Here is a 23,596-nt window from a genome sequence, read left to right on the forward strand (position 1 = left end):
TTTTTTTTTTTTTTTTTTTTTTTTTTTTTTTTTTAGGTTTATTTATTTTGAGAAAGAGCATGAGCAGGGGAGGGTCAGAGAGGGAGAGAATCCTAAGCAGGCTCTGTGCTGTCAGTTTGAGGCCTGATGCGGGGCTTGAACTCATGAATCGTGAAATAATGACCTGAGCCAAAGTTAAGAGTCAGATGCTTAACTGAGCCACCCAGGTACCCCAAAACAGGACTTTTTATTTTTATTTTTTATTTTATTTATTTTAATTTATTTTTTTAACGTTTATTTATTTTTGAGACAGAGACAGAGCATGAACAGGGGAGGGGCAGAGAGAGAGGGAGCCACAGAATCTGAAACAGGCTCCAGGCTCTGAGTGGTCAGCACAGAGCCTGACGCGGGGCTCGAACTCACAGACTGTGAGATCATGACCTGAGCCGAAGTTATATGCTTAACCGACCAAGCCACCCAGGCACCCCAAAACAGGACTTTTTAATAATAGGTTTACATTTTTTGAAAAGACAAGTCCTGGGGCACCTGGGTGGCTCATTCAGTTAAGCAGTCAACCCTTGGTTTTGGCTCAGGTCAGGGTTTGTTGGTTTGAGTCCCGCGTGGGGCTCTGTGCTGACAGTGCGGAGCCTACTCGAAATTCTCTCTCTGCTCCTCTGTCCCTCAAAATAAACAAACTTAAAAAAAATAATAAAGAGGTAAGTCCTATAGCTAGTGGCGTTATGTATTACCGTAGTCTGAGAATATGTAACAAACTACAAAACCAAAAACTTAAGTAAAGCTACTTATTAACAGTTTGTGTTAGCAGAGAAATTAGGAGTAGCTCAGATGTCCAACAAACAGATTGTGATTATGCAATCCTGTATTTCTCCATGGAATAGTCTCCTACCATTTACATGCAATCTTTTAGATGGATGTAAAATCTATTCAAAATAATGGATCAGAGGAATAGTTGGTTATAGTTATATAAAAATGTATAATAATGGGGATCAAAATTGTGTAAATAGTAAATTGCATATTTTATGGTATAGATAATTGTAGTCTTCATTTTTTAAGTTTGATGCACAGCTTTCTAAGAACTGTTCTAATTTCAGTTTAATCAGTAAGTTTTTTTTTGCATTCATTTAAATGTAGATACTAAACTGTAATGCTTGTGAGTATTGAAGAGTAAATTTATCATTTTTTATAATGAGCTCTTCAGTTTTTTGTTCTTTTGTTTTTAGTGCAATGATTTTCTGTGTATTGGTTATATTCCCAGCATAATTTTGGTATCATGTATTAAATGTTCTGTTTCCAAACAGTTACCTGACCTTAAAGATGCAGAAGCTGTTCAGAAATTCTTCCTTGAAGAAATACAGCTTGGTGAAGAGTTGCTAGCCCAAGGTAATAATCATTAAAAGACTAGGAAATTAGAATTCCTCACACTAATACAAATTTGTGGTGGTAAGGGACTTTTTTGTGTGTAGTACGTACAGCAGCTGTTAAGAAAGGTATTCTAATATTTCATGACAAGTCACTTAATAATGGGAGGATTATTTTATGTAAGACTGACTCTTGGGGCACCTGGGTGGCTCAGTTTAAGTGTCTGACTCTTGATTTCAGCTCAGGTCATGAGCCCTATGTCCGTCTGCACACTGTGCATGGAGCCTGCTTAAGATTCTCTCTGCCCTTCTCCTCACCTAGTGCATGCGCACTCACTCTCTTTAAAAAAAAAAAAAAGGAAAGAAAATTGGCTCTAGAAGTGAATACTTGCTGTGGGTTATCCTTGTCCATAATATGTTTTGAGTGAATTTTAAGTTTACTTGATACATGATACAGAGAATATAGTAAGTAATCTTTACAAGTGAGGTATTTTTTAGCAATTTAGAGAATATAGTCCTAATGCAATATATAAATAGTAACTGGAAGAATATGCTTCCTCAGCTTCTTCACCTAATCTTTAGTAGGTCTTTTCCAGTATTTATAGGAAGGAATGGGTCATATAATTCCTGGAGAAGGTTAATTTACCTGTCAGGGTCGCACAGTGAGTTCACGGTGCTTAATTTCAGGACCAGTGAACTGAATCTGATCTAGAGTTTAGGCTTTGTGCATTATGTATTCAACTAAGGATTAAGAGTTCTGTTTGGTGGTTCAGTCAGTTGAGCACGACTGACTCATTTCGGATCAGGTCATGATCTCGTGGTGTGTGAGATCAAGCCCTGCATCGAGCTCTGTGCTGACAGTGCAGGGCCTGCTTGGGATTCTCTCTCTCCCTCTCTCTCTGTCCCTACCCTGCTCACGCACGTTCTCTCTCTCTTTCTCAAATAAGTAAACTAGAAACAAAAGTTCTTTTTCTAAAACATTACTGTTACGAAGTTAAAATAAATGCTCACACTGACAAATTGAAAACTATAATTCAGTAATTTAGAGTCTTAAATGTATTTGTAAATTTTTAGTGTCCAATTACCTTTTATTTCAAAAGTAGCTTTGAAGTAGTAGTTGCTGTCGTTGATAAAAATGGTATCAAGTGTCAAGTTTTTTTTATGCTCATTGCTGTATCTTAGATTTGGATAGTATTGAACTGCACAGTGTAGGTCATTTGTGGTTATTTTACCTGTTTTTATGGAAAGAGATTAAAGGTTTGAGGTGGTGGTGATGTGTTACTTTTGATCACGTTTCCCCCTTCCCAATAATTTCTTTGCTTTGATTTTTTCTTTAAGAAATAATTGTCTTATTTGGATGGTATAGTAGGCTGATAATATTTATAAATCAAAATGGGAATGGCTTACTAGAAAATAAACTTGGCTTTTTTACCCCAGTTCATTAAGAAACCTGTGAGGTTTAATCATAGGGTAATAGTAAAGCACTTAAATCCTCATAGGGCTCATTTAAGAGGCTGTATTAAATATCCGAACAGAAAAATCTGCATGGATAGGGATATCTGTGTCTAAGGGTATAGGTTGTATATCGATTCATGCGAACAAATTTTCAGAATTTTTTGTTGATGCTCATAAATATGTCTATCAAAGTTTTCTTCTTTCTTCCAAAATATAAACATTATTTTAAATTACTTATAGTCCAAACTACTAGAGTATAGTGCATTAATTACTTCTATTTGGATTATCTCGAAGATCCATGTGTTGTGGCCATCTGTCTGACTTGAACTGTTAGATCCAGATTGAGAAGGACAGTAACTCATAGTGGTTGAGGGGGAAGGTGAAGGAGGGACAGGGAAGAGTTATTTTTCTTCCCAAGTTCATGTTCCACACTTTAACTCAATACCACACACAGGGTTACTTAACAACTCTGCCAAGCTGCTTTTTTTCCCAGTGGAAACTACCAGCCCAGCTCAAGGTTGAAGAGTCAGGTGGTTAGAATTAGGGGAAAAGTCAACATCAGAGTAAGCCAAGTGAAGGCATAATTGACTTAGGCAGTAAACTTCATTTCACATGGTCTCCTCCATCTAGGGGTCTTCCATAAGCATATTCTGTTAACTGAGCCAGATCTCATCTTAGGATACCTTGAATGGGCTCAGGTCTACAAACTAGAGAGGAAATGGTTTCATCTGCATTGAATTGCTTTGGTTGGTCATTAACTGTTTGCATTGTTTTTAGAAATATTAGGAGGTGTCTCAGAATCCCCTGTGTTCTACACTAACACTCCAGTAGTAGCTTTATTTCCATTTAATAATCAGAATTAATATCCCCAGGCAACAGTGTAAATTCCCTACATTGCCTGTAAATTCAACGGCATGAGGATTCAGTGGCCAAGTGGTGTTTTAATTTCCAAGTTAATGGAGTCATTTGTCCCCTGATGAAAGTCAAAGCCCAGGCTGAAGACCTAAGTCTTAATTTTCTTTTTTATAATTTTTTTTATTTTTTTTTATTTTAGGGAGAACATGAGCAGAGGAGAGGGGCAGGGAGGTTAGGGCAGAGGTGGGGTGGTGGGGGGCGGGGAGAGAGAGAGAGAGAGAGAGAGAGAGAATGAGAATGAATTATAAGCAGGCTCTACGCTTACTGCAGAGCCCGACGTGGGGCATGATCCCACGACCCCTGGGATCATGACCTGCGCCACAATTAAGAGTCAGATGCTCCACTGACTGATCTACTCAGGCACCTCAGTCTTTTGTGTTTTTTATTTTAAATACTTCTTTGTAGAGTTGTACTTTCTTCAGTTTGAATACCTCAGTCTTCAGATTTTCTCAAGTGAAAATGTTAAAGCAGGCAGTTCCTCTTCATACACCATTCTTCAGTCACTTACTCAGTCATTTTCTTCTTCAGGGTCAGAAAACTTCGCTTACTGGTTTCTTATAGAGGCTGTGACTCCGGAGCAAGCAGATGAAAGAGATGCGCAGGGTGGTGGGTGGACAGGACGGGAGTCTTTCGCCGTCCAGATGCACCACCCTCCTAGGGTTTTTTCTGTATCTGCTTGTGATGCCATTCAGATAGTGTAAGCGATTAGTGTAAAGTGAACTTGGACTTCTTTTCCACCTCAGTCCCCAGTCTTCAGTTCTTTCTTCTCATAGAAAAGTACTGTTCCATTGTTAGCAATTTTTAATATGTTGCAGAAATATTCTAAGTCTGTAAACGGTAATATACTTGCATATTTCTGCACTGAATTTCTCCCCTTCTGTGTGTGTTTTGAAGATCCTTTCATATCTGTGCATATGATCTGATTCGTTCTTATTAATGGTTTCATAATACTCAGTTATATGAAGGTACCGCAGATTATTTCCAGGCTTTTACTTCTTTGATGTTTTTGGTCATGATCACTTGGAAACGTAGTGAAGGCTGTACAGTTGAGTTTTTGACAGAGGCAAACAAAGGCTTTCCGGGTCACGTTACTTTTATGTAAATCTTCCAGGTGAATATGAGAAGGGTGTAGACCATCTGACAAATGCGATTGCAGTGTGTGGACAGCCACAGCAGTTGCTGCAAGTGTTACAGCAAACTCTTCCACCGCCAGTGTTCCAGATGCTTCTGACCAAGCTTCCGACAATTAGTCAGGTGAGGATTTGAAATGTTAACAAAAGTGAGTAGAATATAAAAAAAGAAATGTTTTAGGGACATGGACTTTTAAAAATTAGTGAAACCATAAAGGCCATTCTTACTGTTACAAAGAAAAATTAGTCTAGTGAACATGATGAAATTCTGAAACTCATTCTTGGGATGAAATCAGAATTGGAGATACCCGTGCTTGAAAATGGTCTTCCCCTGATAACATTTGAGTGAGTGGTCATAAGATCTAGTCATTGTGCCCTCTGTGCGGATCAGAAAGTGTGTCTCAGGGGCACGTGGGTGGCTCAGTCAGTTAAGCATTTGACTCTAGATCTCAGCTCAGGTCTTGATCTCAGGGTCCTGAGTTCAAGCCCCACTTTGGGCTCTGTCGTGAGTGTGAAGCCTACTTCAAACAAAAAAAGAAAGAAGTGCGTCTCAGTATTAAATCTCAGACCTTGGTATTCACATACCAAAATTCAGGCCCCTCTCACCTACTTTCTAAAAGTAGCTTTCTACCTTCTCCTGTGAGCCCATGCATTCAGTGAAGTGGCCTGGCAGAGGACAGAGGAGCTAAGATGGCACAGCCTGAAACTAGATCATAAAGGATTGTAGATTGCCTCTGACCTCACTTGTCTAAAGGCCCCAGTGCCTCCGCTTTTGCCAAGGTGGGCTTTGAGCTTGGAGCTATTTAACTACATCCTCAAATCTGTATTGAACACAGTACCATTTGTATAAAAGATGACTTATAACTTAAGAGTTGATTAAAATTGCATTCTGTTCATTTTTAATCATCTCCAGGAACTGAAATGAATCTATTTTTTGGAACAGTTTGTGTATTCATGTGTTAATTCCCATAGTTGATGTGATTAAAAATTAATAAAATGACTGGTTAGTTCTTCAAACTGATCTTTATTCAACTAGTTGGAGAAGGGACTAGAAAGAAAACAAAGTCCCCAAAGATTTAAGGGAGAGGGTTGAAAAAGCAAAGATTTGGTCTTAAACCTTTTTATTTAGACTAATGTGGCTCCTAGCGTGTCTGTATCAGAATCCTCTTAGAGTGTCTACTCTTGGAAAGGCAGCATAGCGCGGTGCTTTTGGAAGATTGACCTGAGGGTGAGGTCTTTTGAAATGTGGATGAGTTTGGGATGAAGCCTGAATTCCTCTTTATAAAAATGGCCTCCTTTACTTAGTTAACTTATCTCATATTATTTTGACATATTTTCAAATGCTAATTTTGGAAGTACTTTCTTGTATGAGGACTTCGGAGCATTTTCAGGCCAAAAAGGGAAATGTTTGGAGGCTAAGATGACCAGTAAAAAATCAGTATTCTTAGTTTATGTGGGAGTGAAAGAGATCTTAAATTCTTTTTGGTTTTAGTTATATAATTGACCAACCTCTAAAACAGTGCATGTTATTCTTCCTTTATTAACTTGGATTTTGAAATGGGACTGACCGCATGATCATTATTTTCTTTGATAACAGTGTTTTAAGAGTGTTAAATGTTGAAATTGTAGAATGGGTAAACTTTAGCAAGATTTGATTTCTTTGACTGCAGAGGACATCTCCCCTCCCCCCCCCCCCTTAAAAATTTTTTTGGGAGGTGCCTGGGTGGCTCAGTCGTTTAAACATGACTCTTGATTTCAGCTTGAGTCATGATCTCATGGTTTGTGGGTTCGAGCCCCACATCAGGCTCTGTGTGCTGGTGCGGAGCCCACTTGAGATTCTCTCTCTTTGCTCCTCCTCTGCACATGTGTGCACATTCTTTCTCTCTCTCTCTCTCTCTCTCTCTCTCACAAAATAAACTTGAAAAAAAAAATCTGGTTTTAATTGAAGTGTTGTTGACACAAAATGTTACATTAGTTTCACATGTACTGCTTACTGATTTAACAGGTATACTTTATGGTCGCTTTTCTCACTGATGTCTCACCACACAACATTGTTAAACGATCGTGGGCTATATTCCCTATGCTGTACTTGTTATTCCCGTGACTCATTCATTCCATAACTGGGAGCCTGTACCTCCCACTCCCCTTCGCTCGCTTTGCCTATGCCCCCTCCCCCACTTCCCTTCTAGCAGTTGCCAGTTTGTGTTTATGGGTCTCTGTTTTTTTGTTCGTTTTGTTTTTTAGATTCCACATATAAGTGAATTCAGATAGTGTTCATCCGTGTCTGACTTAATTCACATAGCCTAATACTTCATACTGCCGTTAGCAAGATCTCGTTCTTATGGCTGAGTAATAATCCATTAAATTATATACATGCCACTTCTTTATCCATTCATCTATTGATGGACACATAGTTTGCTTCCATATCTTGGCTATTGTAAATAATGCTGCAATAAACATAGGGTTGTGTACATCTTTTCGAGTTAGTATTTTCATTTTCTTTGGATAAATAACCGGCAATGGAATTGCTGGATCGTATGGTATTCCTATTTAAATTTTTTAAGGAACCTCTTTACTGTTTGCCACAGTGGCTGCACCGATTTACGTTCACACCAGCAGTGCACGAGTGTGCCCTTTTCTCCCCATCCTTGCCAACACTTATTATTTGTCTTCTTGAGTCTAGCCATTCTGACAGGTGTAAGGTGATGCTCCTTGTGGTTTTGATTTGCATTTCCCTGACGATGAATGATGGTGAACCTCTTTGCATGTGTCTGTTGGAAAAATGTCTCTTCAGGTGCTCTGATCATTTTTAATCAGATTATTAGGTTTTTTTCTTGGTGTTGAGTTGTATGAGTTTTTTATATTTTTTTGATATTAATTCCTTGTTGCATATATCATTTATGAATATCCTCCAGTTCAGTACATTGCCTTTTCATTTTGTTGGTTTCCTTTGCTGTGTAAAAGCTTTTTGTTTTGGTATAGTTGCAATAGTTTATTTTTGCTTTTGTTTCCTTTGCATGAGGACACATGCTTAGAAATATGTTGCTAAGGTCAATGCCCAAGGGATTACGATCTGTGTTTTCTTCTAGGAGTTTTATGGTGTCAGGTCTCATACTTAGGTCTTTAATTCTTTTTTGAGTTTACTTTTGTGTATCGTGTAAGAGTGTTCCAGTTTCATTTCTTTGCATGTAGCTGTCCAGTTTTCCCAGCACCATTTGTTGAAGAGACTGTCTTTTCCCGTTGTATATTCTTGCCTCCTGTAAAGGACATTTAAAAATTAAATTTTTTTTTTCTCTTTCAGAGAATTGTAAGTGCTCAGAGCTTGGCTGAAGATGATGTGGAATGAAAAACCAATATCAACATAATCTCAATTAAAAATATTTTTAAAATCTTAACTCGGAAGATGAGCAGCTCTGGGGGAATAAGGGCAAATAGGCTGGTTATGGACTGTCCTACACTGAAATCTACCAAAGTTAATTTTTACTTTGTGTAGATCCATTTGTCTGTTTTATTTATTTTTCCCAGTGAAAAGTGTATTTTGATAGAAGTCTTTTCATTTTATAAATACACTACGAGTTACTGAAATATCATGGATTTATTTTATTCCTAAAATGTGCAATTAAAATGTACATATAGCGTCACATTTCCTACGTTAAAAATACTCTGCTTAGTTTTGAAAGATAGGCCAAGAAAATGTAGGAGAAAGTTGAAGAATGCACGTGTTTTTTTGTTTTTTTTTTTAAAGCTAGTTCATTTTGTTCTACATAAAAGAATTGGATGGAAACCTGCTTTATCAAAACTAAGCATTAAAATCTTTGAGAGGTCATTTCTTTCCTTTTAATCTCTTAATACGTGAGATGTGCTGCTGTGCTGTATTAACTCACCTCCCTGTGTATTTGTCTTGAAATGTTTTGTTTAAACCAGTGGGCTTAATGTGTTCTGGATATTTATCTCCATGCATTTTAGCTGTATGTAGTTGCAGATAGCACTGGGAATTAGATCTGTGTCATTCTTAATCTAGCCATGTGAGCTTCACTAATTACTGTCTGCCCTCTTTCCTCTTTATAAATGAGGCAGTTGGTCTGCTAATTCAGAGAAGTGTCCCTTTCAGCTTTTAATTCATTTGTTTCTGTTTAGCATCTATTTTCAAATCCACCTTTTCCTGAGGTATATGTTTGTTTGGACAACCAGGCCTTGCATTTTTTTATACTCTGAATTTTGCATGCTTGCCTGACTTTGTATTTTTGAGTTGATTCCCCCCCCCACCCCCCACCTTTTTTTAAAGATCTAACTTGTGTTGGTTTTCACCGAAATCCTGTGGTTCTGTCACTGTCGTAAATCTGAAACTTAACTTTTAGGTACCTGGGATGATACGCTTGTAAAATGTTTGTTTCCTTTGCTTTTATCTTCAGTGTATCTCCTTAATCCTCTTTCATTTATCTTGTTACAATGAGAATAAGGTGTAACGTTGTAGCTGAAGACTTGCAAAGAATGGAGGTGTTCTCAAAATAGTGACATGTTTTCTGCAGTCACAGATTCAACATCGGGCCTGAGAATAAAGATCCTTGGTACTTGCTGTCATCTGTTGAACTGAGTAACAATTCCTCCCTGTATAGGTTGCCTTTACTCTATCTAAAAATCTGGAGAGATCCCAAAGACTTTGCCTAGGTACCAGACTTTTTATTTTGTTTTACTTACAAATTTTCCTTAACCTTGGGTTTTTGTTGTGGTTGAGATCTAAAGGAGAGCGTTTGCAGTATGGTTCTAAGTTTTTGCCTCTGGACATCCCCACACCCTTTGGCAGGTCACATTACATCTCTGAACTTACCTCCTAGTATTCTCGTCTGTAAAAGAACATCAGACCACGCGACTCAGACATTTAAGGACTCTTCCTTGTGTATCTTTCACATGTGTAATCCTGAACCCTTAAACAGTGTGCTTTTATTTTTGATAACACCCAGCCTGCTCTTTTGTGGGGATAGGGAGGTGACCAGTGCAAACATGCTAGTTAGTCGGTTTTACCAATAGGTCCCAAATCCAAAGCAGGGCAATGGCGATTGGTCAGTGATTGACCACATCGGTAGGAAACAAGCTTTTGTCCTGTGCCCACCCCAGCCAGAGGGAGTGTTGAGACCAGGGGCATCCAGAATATAGGTTAGGGTTAGTATATAGAGGCAAGAACAAGGGGCAGGCAGCTTGGCAAGGGAGGAATGGACCCAGAGAAACTAAGGACTAGCTGGAGGAGTGAGGGGTTAACTTAGCTGTGTGGGAGGATGTGAAGGCTATATGCTCTGGAGAATTCTGTACTCTGAGCTGGGTATCAGTTTTCTGAAAAATAACCAGCTTTGATGTAATACTTGTTGAAAAGGCTGTGGTATCTTCCCATTAGAGCTGATTATGCTGTCATTTTCTTACTTAAATGATGGTTTTCAGAACAGGTGCCACTTCTGAAAGTCGTTTTGTTAAAAAAACAAAACAAAACAAACCCAAGCAAGGTTTTCCCCAGATACTTAATGTGCTGAACACCATTTCCTATCTAAAGTTTTAAATGGTGATGGAACCACGCAGTCAGTAGGGGTGATGCTGGCCCAGTGGTCCTCAGCCCAAGATTTAGGTAGAGTGGTGACAACCTGAGTGCGCCCATGTCCTAATGTTGCATGCTTGGGTACTGTCTTTGGAAATGGAAATATGTATTTGTGTATGTTGGTGCGCTTCCTTGGGAAAGATCAGTTTTTCGATTCCACAGTTGTACTTCAGGTGAAGGCACACTTAAGATGGGCTTACCTGACTGTGTCCTGCTAGCCTGTTAACAGATGACTAGGACTTAACATTCACATTGAACTTCTGTAAAGTACATAAAACCTAGTACGGTGGCCATAGTAGGCACTCAGTAAATGTTTGAGTCCTCTTACCCTTCGGTAATTGATTTTTTTTTTTTTTTTTAACTAAATTTCTGCTTTTCTGACCTTGTTGAACCAACTTCTGGACCAGAGTATTAATGAAATATTGCCGAAGAGAGTTTGAGAAAATTGGTATATGATGCAGATATTACACAAAATTCTTTCTTGTAACAAAAAATGCAGTTTTATTATTGCTTGTGCCTCAGCTGTTTTAAGTGAATATTAAAGGGCTTGGAGAACATGTTGGCTTGGTGTGTATTTGCAGAAGTGAAATCTGAATTTGATGACTGGCAGTGGTGGTACCTGCCTCTAGGTTGACATCCCTTAGAGAAGGTTGACAGTTGGGCAGCTCCTCCCAGGAAAAGGCACATTTGCCTTTGACTTCATATCCCAGGTTAAGAACCCCTGCTTTAATGTCAGCTGGTGAGGATTCTGGGTCATCGTGATTACCCAAGTTTAACAGGTACCTGGAAGGATTGCTAAAGCACATTGCTGGGCAGCAGGTCAGACCCAGGAGCACATTTTCAGTATTTCTTTTTTTAATTAAAAAAAAAAGTGATTTTCTTTTAAGTAAACTCTGTGCCCAACTTGGGGCTCGAACTCATGACCCCAAGGTCAAGAATCACATGGTGTATGCACTGAGCCGGCCAGGTGCCCCCTGTTAGCATTTCTAATGAGTTCCCAGGGTTTGGTGATGCTGCTGGACTGGGGCCATGCTGTGAATGTGACCCAGCAGCAGTCAGGGGTGACCTAGAAAACCTGAATAGGAAATTATTGTAGGATAGCGAGTGTTCATGTCCCAGATGATGTGCTTCAGCGGTGCACTCTGTAAAAATGAGGTGTGTAATTAAAAAGCCAGCCAACTGGTGGTAGTATGTGATTATTTAAGAACACCCAGTACTCATTCGATAATCCAAAGCATAAAGACAGTCAATTACAGACTTTATGTTCGAGATAGGCCAGTCCATTTAAATGTTTTTTTTAGGATTTTTCCCCCCATAAATAGCCCATTAACTAGACACATAAATTAAGCAGAAATTCCATTCCCTGGGGCGTGCTCAGGTCACGATCTTGACCGTTTGTGTGCTTGAGCCCCATGTCTGGCTGTGAGCTGACAGGGCAGAGCCTGCTTGAGATTTTCCCTCTCTCGAAATAACAGAAAAAATTTACATTCACTAAGCATTTTGATCGTGAGTTCTAAAATTTTTATTTGATATTTGTGTCTGGGCAAATCAAATGGATTTTTTCCTTTTAGAGGGTCTCCAGGACATTTTATATATGGAACCTTTTCCTTCACTTTTAAAGGCTTACAGCTGTGTTATGGAAACAGTCCAGGAGGCATTGCAGAGGTACTGAATTCTTGTTTAATATCCATTGGTATTGATCGAGGAGTCAAACACTTCCCGATAATATGGATATAGAAGCGAGGAGTCAGGGGTGGGGGGAGAAAATGAGTAAGAGAGGCTGTGGTTAAGCTAGAGCTTGATCTGAAAAATCTGTGCCTGGTTCAGGGCGAAAACGGGATCCCACTGGAGCTTCACTGAGATCTTAAGATCCATGTAGCCTTGCCTTTTCTTGGTAGCCTAAGGAAGTAGCTAGACTGAAGTGAGCTGGCCTTTCAGCTTGTACCTGGGCAGAGTGGGTATGTTTGAAGTTGTAAAGCAGAACGAGTTGCCTGTTACCCAGAGGAGCGCACGAGACAAGTCCCTGGAGAGGTGGAACGTGCTCGCTCAGTGACCTCTGGACAGTGACATCGTACATGCAGCTGCTCACTCTCTTCGGCATTTGAAGAGGACAGCTTGGTGGTCTTAGCAGAGACTGATTCTTATAAAAAATTATATCAATGTGCCATTTTTTTTAGAGCCCTGCACTAGTTTTCAAAAGCTTCCCTTGCAGTTAGGACTCCAGTAGCAAGTATAGAAGCCCAACTTGAATTAGCAGAAGTGGCATTTGTTGCCTCAGGAAAAGTACGTCTAGCCTTTCAGATTAGAGTGAGCTCCCTAAACCTGACCGTCCCCTCCACCTCTGCATCTCACTGTGCTAGTTTGACTTTTACTAACAGACTGAAAGAGGCTGGATTTCCAGGCCTCACATAGAAGATGACAAACATTTCCTCACTCCAGAATGTATTCACTCAGACTCCCTACTATCTCAGACAGTAGCTGTTCCCCTCTCATAGCTTAAGAAACCTGCCCAGGGACGCCTGGGTGGCTCAGTCAGTTGAGCGACCGACTTCGGCTCGGGTCATGATCTCACAGTTTGTGAGTTCAAGCCCCACGTAGGGCTCGGTGCTGACAGCTCAGAGCCTGGAGCCTGCTTCTGATTCTGTGTCTCCCTCTCTGCGCCTCCCCCACTCATGCTCTGTCTTTGTCTCGGAAATAAATAAGCATAAAAAAAATTAAAAAAAAAAAAAAAGGAAACCTGCCCAGTGTTGCGTGATAAATGGAAGATTCAGGATCCTTCCCCCCCCACCATCTTTATTGAAGTAAGATAAATAAATTAAGATTTTATATATTTAAGATGTGTGATGTGATGTTGGGGTATAGTGGACATGAAATGATTCCCATAGTCGGGCTAACTAACATCTGTCACCTCAGATATGTTAACCTTTTTAGGTGTGTGATGTGAGAATACTTCTGCTGTCTGCAGGGGCGCCTGGGTAGCTCAGTTGGATAAGCGTCCGACTTCGGCTCATCACGGTCTCACAGTTAGTGAACCCCATGTCGGGCTCTGTGCTGACAGCTCGGAGCCTGGATCCTGCTTCGGATTCTGTGTCTCCCTCTCTCTGCCCTTTCCTTGCCTGCTCTCTGTCTCTGTCTCTCAAAAATAAACAAACATTAAAAAAAAAAACAACTACTCCTTGCAAATTTCAAGCATACAACACATTTAACCATATAGTTCCCATGCTCCAGAACTTATAACTGAAAGTTTGTACTGTGTGTTCAACATCTTCCAATTTCTCTTACTCCCTTGTCCCTGGCAACCACCATTCTACTCTATGAGTTTGATTTGGTTTTCCCAAAAAAAATTTTTTTTAAATTTTTTTAACCTTTATTCATTTTTGAGAGGCAGAGAAAGAGCTTGAGCGAGGGAGGGGCAGAGAGAGAGGGAGACACAGAATCTGAAGCAGGCTCCAGGCTCTGAGCCTCAGCACAGAGCTGGACACGGGGCTCGAACCCACGAACTGTGAGATCATGACCTGAGCCGAAGTTGGACGCTCACCCGACTGAGCCACCTAGGGACGACGCCCCCGCCCCCACCCCCGCCCCGCCAAATTGGTTTTTTTTTTTTTTTAATTTTCTTTAATGTTTATTTACTTTTGACAGAGACAGAAACAGAATGCGAGTGGGTTAGGGGCAGAGAGAGGGAGACGCAGAAGCAGGCTCCAGGCTCTGAGCTGTCAGCACAGAGCCCAATGCGGGGCTCGAACTCACAAACCGTGAGATCATGACCTGAGCCGAAGTCGGACGCTCAACCAACTGAGCCACCCAGGCGCCCCCCAAATTGTTTTTTAAAGTAGTCTCTACACCGACCTGGGGCTTGAACAACCAACCCCGAGATCAGGAGTTGCATGTTCTCTGACTGAAGCAGCCAGGCACCACACTATAAGATTGATTTGTTTAGATGCCACCTATAATTGAGATCATGGTCTTTTTGTTTGGGGCTTATTTCACTTGGCATAATATCCTCCAGGTTTATCCGTGTCAGAAATGGTAGGATTTCCTTTTTTTTTTTTCCCTTTATTTTGAGAGAGTGAGTGGGGGAGAGGCAGGCAGAGAGGGAGAGAGAATCCCAAGCAGGCTCTGCAATGACAGACATGGAGCTGGATGTCACCAACCATGAGATCATGACCAGGACTGAAGTCAAGAGTTGGTTGCTTAACTGACTGAGCCACCCCGGTGCTCCAGAATTTGCTTTTTCAAGGCTGAATATCCACCTCCACCCCCCCCCCCACCACACACACACGCGCGCGTGCACACACACACACACACACACACACCTGTAACATTTCATTTATCCACCGACAGACATTCAGTGTCTTCTCCTGCCTTGCCTCTGGCGAACAACACTGTGACGACCATGGGGGTGCAGCTGTCTCTTTGAGATCATGGTTTCATTTCTTTCAGTCATATCCCCCGAAGTGGGATTGCTGGGTCACGTGGTAGTTCTGTTTTTAAGTTTTAGAGCCATCTCCACACTCTTCCGCAGTGACTACACCAACAGTTCCAAAGGGAGCGGGCTCCCTTTCTCCACAGCCTTGCCAACACTTGCCGTTTTGACTTTGATAATGGCCGTCCTGTCAAGTGTGAGGTTATATTGTGCTCTTGTCAATTTCCCAGATGGTTAGTGAGGAGCACTTTTTGGCCATTTGTATGTCTTTGGAAAAAAATGTCTACGGGGGCCTTTGCCTGTTTTTAAGATTGGGTTGTTGTTGTTTTGTTTTGTTTTTGTTCTGTTTTTGTTTTTGTTTTTGTTTGCTTTAGGTTGTAGGAGTTCATATTTTTTTGGATATTAACCTCTGATGAGAGGTGGTTTGCAAGTATTTTCTTTCATTCCATTGGTTGCTTTCTCACTTTGTTGGTTTCTCTTGCTGTGCAGAGATTTTTTACTTTGATATAGTCCCATTTATGTTTCCACTGTAAACGTTATGTAACTACTTAACTTTGCTTTTAAAATTCTGAATTTCACCTTTACGATTTTTCTTATAACATTTCCAGAACTCTATTTCAAATGTCAATCATATTTGTAAATTTATTTTTGGTGTTTTACTTTTTTTTTTTTTTTAAGTTTATTTATTTTGAGAGGGGGGTGTTGGGGCAGAGAGAGGGAGAGAGAGAATCCCAAGCAGGCACCACACTATCCACGCAGAGCTCCAACATGGGGCTCAGTCTCATGAAACGTGACATCATGACCTGAGCTGAAATCAAGAGGCTGACGCTCAACCCCCTGAGCTACCGTGGCACCCTGGTGTTTTACTTTTTTAATTGAAGCATAATTGACACCAAGTTATATTGGTTTCAATTGTACAACTTAGTGATTCAATAATTCTATGCATTGTGCAGTGCTCGCCATGATAAGTATAGTTACTGTACAACATTATCACAGTATTAGCGACCGTAATCCCTTTGCTGTACTTTTTATCTCGGTGATTAATTATAACTGGAAGTTTGTACCTCTTCGTCCCTTTCACCTATTTCGCTCCTCCCTTCACCCCCCTCCCCTCTGGCAATCACTAGTTTGTCCTCTGTATTTATGACTCTGCTTCTAGTTTTCATTTGTTTGTTCATTTGGTTTTTTAGATTACACATGTAAGTGAAATCATGGTGTTTATCTTTTTCTGACTTACTTCACTCAGCACTATACCCTCTAGGTCCATCCATGTTGTCACAAATGGCAAGATCTCATTCTTTTTATCACTGAGTAATATTCCACTGTGTATATATGCACCACTTCTGTATCCATTCATCCGTCCATGGACACTTAGTCTACTTCCGTATCTCAGCTACTGTAAATAATGCTGTGATGAACCTGGAGGTGCATACATCTTTCTGAATTAGTATTTGGGTGGGGGGAGGGTTTAATACTCAACAGTAGAATTACTGGGTTATATGGTATTTCTATTTTTAACTTTTTCAGGAATCTCCATACTGTCCTAGTGGCTGCACCAGTTTGCATTCCCACCAATAGTGCACGAAGGTTCCCTTTTCTCAGCATCCTTGCCAACACCTGTTATTTCTTGTCTTCTTGATTGTAGCCCTTCTGACAGGTGTGAGGTTTTGATTTGTGTTTTTTCATTGTGGTTTTGATTTTCATTTCCCTGACGATGAGTGATGTTGAACATCTTTGCATGTATCTGTTGGAAGAAGGTCTTCGGAAAAATGTCTTCTTTGGAAAGATGTCTGTTCAGGTCCTCTGCCCATTTGTAATCAGATTGTTAGTTTTTTAAGTGTTGGGTTGTAAAAATTCTTTATATATTTTGGATATTAACCCTTTGTCAGATATTTTATGTGCACATATCTTCCATTGAGTAGGTTGCATTTTCATTTTGTTGGTGGTTTCCTTTGTCTTCCAAAAGCTTTTTAGTTTAATGTAGTCCCACTTGTTTTTCCTTTTTGTTACCTGGCTTTTGGTGTCAAATTGAAAAAATCATCACCAAGGCTAATGTCAAGGACTTTTCCCCTTATGTTTTCTTCTAGGGGTTTTATGGTTTCAGATCTTACAGTTAAGTCTTTAATCCATTTTGAGTTGATTTTTATATATGTGTAAGATAAGAGTTCGCTTTCATCCTTTTACATGCAGATATCCAATTATCCCAACACCAGTTTTTGAAGACTGTTTTTTCCTCCTTGTATATTCTTGGCACCTTTGTTGAGAGTTAGTTGGCTGCAATAAGACTTAGGGTTTAAAATAAAGGTAACTTGCACTTTACTTGACTGCCTGTTTGAGAGATAGGGTAAAAGGAATTGGGGCGACTTTTTTTTTTTTTTAAAGAATGTAGGTACTGGGCCACCTGGGTGGCTCAGTTGGTTAAGCGTTCGACTTGGGCGCAGGTCATGACCTCATGGTTCCTGAGTTCAAGCCTTGCATCGGGCTATGTGCTGTTAGTGCAGAGCCTGCTTCGGATCCTCTCTCTATCTCTCTCAAAAACAATTAAGCATTAAAAATAAAAAAACGTAGGTACTTTTCACCAAAGATGGAAGACATAATGCTCAAACAAAACAAAATGGCCACTCTGTATAATTCATGTCACACGTAGAATGGTTGCTTCTTTCTTGAAAGGGTACAAAGCCTGAGGAATTGAAAGCACAAAACATTATTGAAATTATGTCTTCTCTCTTCTAAAAATGAGAGTTTTGTTTTTGTTTTTTGTTTTCTGCTCTGTAGCTTTGCATTGTCTAACATAAAAATCTCTTTGCTCCCTCCCAAGTCACTAATATACAGTTAATGCTTCAGGAAGGAATGCCATGACTCCTAAGCTGCGGTCACAGTCTGGACCCGGTAACAGGGCCAGAGTGTTGGAAAGGCAGGCTGGAGAGCACATGGACCTGGAGGGCTGGGATGAACTCGGGCTCGCGCCGTGTGGCGGCTGGGGCTGGGGGCTGGGCTCCGGGTGGGGACGGTACCTTTGCCAGAACTTGCTCCTCTCCCAGATTCTGTTTCATTTAGGATTGCTCCCATCTCTCCGTTCTTCCTGGGTGATTTCATGCTCTCTGGCTTCGTTGGCACCTACGTCCCCTCACTGAGCTCGGGTGGGTGTGGGTTCCTGCTTGCTCAGCATCACATGGCTGTGTGCCGGCACCTCACGTGACTTGTACAGAATTGAATTAATTCCCTTGCACAGGCTCCTTCTGAGCTGTCCTCCACTTGGCTCTTACCTACTCACCACACTACACCAATGACCAAACCTCGCCCCTCCTATTCTTTCTGTGTGTCTGATCCATTCCACTCTTCTCTGGCCTCACTGCTGCTCTAGGATATTTGTTTAAAGTTACTGTGCAGCCTCATTGACTCTGATCCACTCTGCTGCCCCAGGAATTGCTCTGAAACGTCCCTGTCGTGTGGCATCCAAGGCCCTTATACTCAGACACTTGACTCAATTCTCCAACCTCATTCACCAAGACCTACTGTAATTTTTTTAGTAACGTCCCGTTCACCCACCAGACCACTCCTAAATACGTATGTCTTAGTGATGATTGGGTTTCTCAGCATAAAGTGTAGTTAAATGCTTAGTAAATACTTAATGAATGGAAATCCATATGATCAGAAGTTGGCTGGGAATTTTTCACAATGAAACGAATATAAAAGATTTTTTGACATGATACATGAAGGTACATGGAAGGACAAACAGAATATCGTTGTGAAGAGTGATAACATCTCTTTTAAAAGCTACTTATTAAGTCACTGGGTTTATTATTTTTTTCTAAGTTTATTTTGGTGGCACCTGGGTGGCTCAGTTGGTTAAGCGTCCCGACTCTCAGGTCGGGTCACGATCTCACAGTTCATGAGTTCGAGCCCCACATTGGACTCTGTGCTGACAGAGCCTGCTTGGGATGCTTGAGATTCTCTGTCTACCCACTCCCATCAAGGAAGAACAAAGGACATAGAAGTTTATTCAAGACACCACAAGATGGGCAGTACAGCAAAGAGACTGTCTGCAGCAAGGTGGCAGTGAGGGGCCACAGTCACAGGGTGGAGTGAGGGAGATATGGGAATGGATGGAATTTTCCCTTTTTTGGTAACTGTGCCTGGTTGTAAGTAGCCCATTGGTTAATTAGAGCCTGTGGTTATTACGAGGTGGGTCACTTAGTGAGCCTGCTTGCCCGAAGCTTGTGGTGGTCGGTGAGCTCTGTGGGCTCTTTGACCTTACTCAGGTTTACCCTTGGTCAAGCCTGTTGCTTAGAAGCCGCGTCTACAAAAAGGTTTTTACTCCTTTATTTTTTTACCAAAGACCATACCAAGCAGCATTCTAGATGTTTCTCTTAATGCTTTCAGCTGTCTGCTGAACTTGAGATTTCTTCCCAAATGCTCCGGGACCCAAAGTCCTTGATTTTGAGAGTAGACACAGTACACCAAACGTCCATGGAGAGGGGGAAGTGAGTGGACAGGGAGGTGTTCTGACTTGTAATTTCCATGTGGCGAAATTGTCGACCCGTTGTCCGTTTATTCGGGCCTGTGAGTTGAGTATATTTCTGTTGATTCTCTAATAGAAACAAAATGGCCGGCCAGCCTGCTTTCTGAATAAAGGGGGACATTCAACAGGAAATGTGCAGAATTTCCATGTTCTTCCTTTTGTAATGTGTAACTTCCCTTCTGCAAAAGGGCCTACAGATCTGACTGTACTTAGTTAATTCAAACAGTTTTAATTCCACCTCTTTTCTAAGAAAATGGGAAAATAATTTTTCGCGAAGCCTCTAGGTGATGGCATCATCAGGATGCTGGGGGAAGCAGGGAGACTGGAAAACACAAAGTCATCTCAACACCAGGGGAAGCCATTCACTCAGTTCCACAGACTCGTCTGGAATGCGTTGTACACCTCTGGCCACCTAGACAGCACATCTTCCTTCAGGACACGTCTAGTGTCCTGTTAGCTCTGTGTCTCACGTTCATCATACCTCCTGAAAGACGTTCTGAAATGTCTCTGTGTTTGGACAGAGTCCCACACTGAGACACCTCAGGCCAGTTGACTTTTTGTGTCACCTCCCCCGCCCCGCCCCGCCCCGCCCTGCGGCCTTCAGCTTGGTCAGATCCCTGCTGCTCCAGCTCCCAGTGTTGGTTTTCATCCAACAGGTCGGGCCTGCCGGTCCTTGCGTGCAAAAAGATGTGCCTGAAGCTATTCTCCAAGGGAAGCTGGCTGCCAGGGGGTCAGGGACCTTTTCAGGGCTAACCACATTCCTCACCTCTGATCCTTTAACAGATATTTAGAATATTCTGGATTCCTCAGATTGTGCTGCTGAGCAGTAAGAGCTGAGAGTTAATGATATCCTCTGTTAGAATTTTAGCCTAATCTTTCAAGTCCTCTGTTTTAAGAATCATTTGTAATCATGTTCCTTTATCTTATGCTCCCTTTAGGTACTGTTATAACATAAAAAACAGTGTATTTTGTAAAAACAAACTGCATCTGTGTAATGTTTTGACAGCTCAGGTGTTATATCATTGAATTCACAAAGCTGAGGAAGGTAAGGATATTAACAAAGGACACAGTGACAGGGGGAGGCATGGAAGGATCCAGTGATTTGTTCAGCATCACGGAGTTAGTGATTAGGATGCATCCAGACTTGGGATGCTTGGGTGGCTCACTTGGTTGAGCATCCCACTTTGGCTTGGGTCATAATCTCACAGTTCGTGGGTTTGAGCCCCAGGTCAGGCTCTGTGCTGACAGCTCAGAACCTGGAGCCTGCTTCAGATTGTCTCTCTCTCTCTCTCTCTCTCTCTCTCTCTCTCTCTCTCTGCCCCTCCCCCACTCATGCTCTGTGTCTCTCTCAAAAATGAATAAACATTTAAAACAAATGCATTCAGGCTCATCTTCCTGGTTTGTATCTGAGCCACACTACATCACAATGCTTTGAGGACAGCAAACAATGTCCTCATCTCAACAGGATGTGTGTTTAAAAAGTTCCTTTGGAAGGAGGTAGGCTCTAGTACGGCCGTGCTGTTTTGCTACTTCTGTTCATTGCGACACCTCTGGTGCCTAGCTTGGGTTCTAGCACGAGACGCGCGCTTCAGTAAAAGCTAACTGAATTAATTAAAAAGACGTTAGTTAAAACAATTTTGTGGAGCCTGACAGAAAAGGCTGTTAGTCAAACCTATGAGACTATGAGACCCCCCCCCCCATCTCAAAAAAGAGAAAACAAAAAAAGAAAGGACATAGGTCCCTGTGTCCTGAGCAACACAAAATACTTGGCACCATACAGGTTCATCTCTTCTATTATACTCTTCCTTTACCACAGCTGTCCTCTCCCAAAACAAAGATACACAAACTTCCTTCTCAGAGGGACTTAAGATCTGCGATAAGGAGGGGCGCCTGGCTGGGTCAGTCAGTAGAGCATGTGACTCTTGATCTCAGGTTTATGAGTTCAAACCCCACACTGGGGGTAGAGATTACTTAGAACTGAGATCTTTAAAAAAAAAAAAAAAAAGGTACGTGATAAAGATGTTTTCAGGAAACAGCTAAGCCAGCCCTAGAGTCAGAGTATGCTTGGAAGACACCCATCGTAACCAATTCTTACAAACCCTGACCTGTTTAAAATAATTTGTGATTTAAAGTGATTAAAATAGTTTGTGATTTAAAAACTTTTCAGTGGTTCATTCCATGCTGAAAAGCACTTGACAGATATCCTACAGTTAAAGGAATAAGCTCTCGTCAAGTCAAGAAAAAACATCTCCCCTAACCAGTTTTCAAAGGGTTCTGGGTTAGTCTAATTACAGACCGTATTATTCATTTGTGGAGATAGGACACCTGACTTGCTGTCCTGGAGGCACACAGGAGTTTTTCAGGGATGGATTTGTCAGCCACAAACTTCTCTTTCAAGCACCTGCAAGCGGGTCATATTTTGTGCCCTTGTGATGTGACCCCATGAGACAAAAGTAACAGGTGAGCTGTGTGTATACATATGTCTCATCTGAAAATGCTTTAAAAGCTGCCAGCTGGGCCACATGGAAATTCAATCTCCATTGCATAGGGCTCGAGGCAGCCGAGTTATTGGACACTGGACCAGGCTTTCTGATAGGCAAGTATCAGCAAAGTATGTATCCGGTAATATGTTTACAAAACCACATTCCTCCCTCCTCCCAGCATTCCATCCAAATTTTGCACAGCTATCGCTGTTCTGACCCTGTTTGCTCGGAGATCGTCTGCCAGGTAGCGGACGACCCGGGTCTGCTTTAAGTCCAGAAGTGGACGGAGAAGACAGCGGGCGTCGAGCTGACCCCTTCTCCAGTTCCAAGTTGGGGAAGGGGCCGCCAGGCCCGACCAGGCCGGCGGGTGGTGAGCGGCGCCTGTCCCGACCGCGGTCCCCTGGAGAACTCGCAGCCGGCAGGAGTCAGAGCGAAGGAGGGCTCTGGCGCCATCTAGTGGCGGTGCTCCGGCCGGCGGCCCTGTCCCCGCGCCGGGCGCTCAGGAGCGGAACTGAGACCCCCGCCTCCCCCAGCCCAGAGCTGAGATTCTGTACAAAGGGCACAGAGATGTCAAGGGCAAAGTGAAAATACTTGAAACTGGATATTTTTAGGGGGAAATAAAAGTGCATCCGGGAAATTGTACCAGGATAACATTTTGCCAAGTCTCTTGTTTCAGAGCCCCATAAATTTGAATGTTACATGGGAGCGGAGGCCAAATGAGAATGCGAAATACAGGACACTAGTTGGAAGGATCCCTGACTTGTCAAAGAGGCCTCATTCCAACGTGAGCTTCAAAGTGCCTCAAAGCAACCTATGTTTTGTGTAAAAGGCAAAGAGTAAAAAACGTGGCAGAGGGTTTCTTTAACTCCTTAACTTCCCAGTTCTGCGCAAAAATAGAGGGGCAGCCGTGGTGGGACAGATTTTGGAACCAGAGACTTGGGTCTTGGGTTCCAGATTTGCAACTTACTAAGGACTTCACTTCTTGGAGCTTCCTCGGATTCATTTCCAAAGAGGATGGTAGTGTCTCCTCAAAGAATGAAAACCCCAACTGCACCCACCATCTACGTATCCACGCCCATCCCCCCAACACTGTGGGCGCACCTCTCAGAGTGGGGAGGTGGCGTGGCGGGGCATTGGCTTTGGACCACTGGTCGGCCTTGCTGCAGTCGTGCATCCTGCCTTCCGCATCATCTCCCCCTCGCTGCTAGGTATTTCCAGTAGCAGAGACATGGTGTAATTTATCCCGTCTTAACAAAACCTCTTGACCCTTTGCCCCCTGCAGCTGGCATCCCGTTTCTGCTCACTTTTACGTTATAGCAAAATGTCTCTAAAGGGCTGTTCATAGCCGCTGTCTCCACTTCTCCCATGACCCACCTATCAGACTTTTGTCCTGGCCCTTTCACCCAGGCAGCTTTTGCCAAGGAAACCGGTGACCTCCACGGTGCTGAATTCTGGGGTCAGTTCTCAGTCTTTATCTGCGACGGCCTATCAGCAGCACTGGACACGATCGCTCCCTTCTGGAAACCTTTTGTTCTCTTGACTTCAGGACACTACATGCTGGAGTCTTTCTCCCCACGCTGGATGCTATTTCCCAGTGTCCAGGGCTCAGTCCTTGGATGTCTTTGCCAGTTACTCACTCCTTAGTGCTCTTACGCAGTCCCGGGGCTGAAGATAGGATCTGTAGATGCTGACCACTCCAGAGTCGCGTCTCCAGCCTCCGCGT

General features: G+C 42.0%; 1 protein-coding gene across 2 annotated transcripts in view; it reads left to right on the plus strand.

Annotated features, from left to right (window-relative positions):
- TOMM20 (translocase of outer mitochondrial membrane 20) overlaps positions 1-23,596 on the plus strand; it is a 34,557-nt gene that overhangs the window by 6,893 nt on the left and 4,068 nt on the right. Inside the window, exons 3-5 of one of the 2 annotated variants that reach the window (XM_040464933.1) lie at positions 1,299-1,380; positions 4,840-4,982; positions 8,160-10,999. In XM_040464933.1, coding sequence (XP_040320867.1) covers positions 1,299-1,380; positions 4,840-4,982; positions 8,160-8,204 — 270 coding nt within the window. In that variant the 3' untranslated portion in view covers positions 8,205-10,999. Of the gene's footprint in view, positions 1-1,298; positions 1,381-4,839; positions 4,983-8,159; positions 11,000-23,596 lie in introns of those variants that run through there. The other variant, XM_040464934.1, reaches the window with a different exon arrangement.

This window comes from Herpailurus yagouaroundi, unplaced genomic scaffold (assembly GCF_014898765.1).
Source record: "Herpailurus yagouaroundi ecotype Mexico unplaced genomic scaffold, PumYag 530, whole genome shotgun sequence".
In the NCBI taxonomy this organism is placed as follows: domain Eukaryota; kingdom Metazoa; phylum Chordata; class Mammalia; order Carnivora; family Felidae; genus Herpailurus; species Herpailurus yagouaroundi.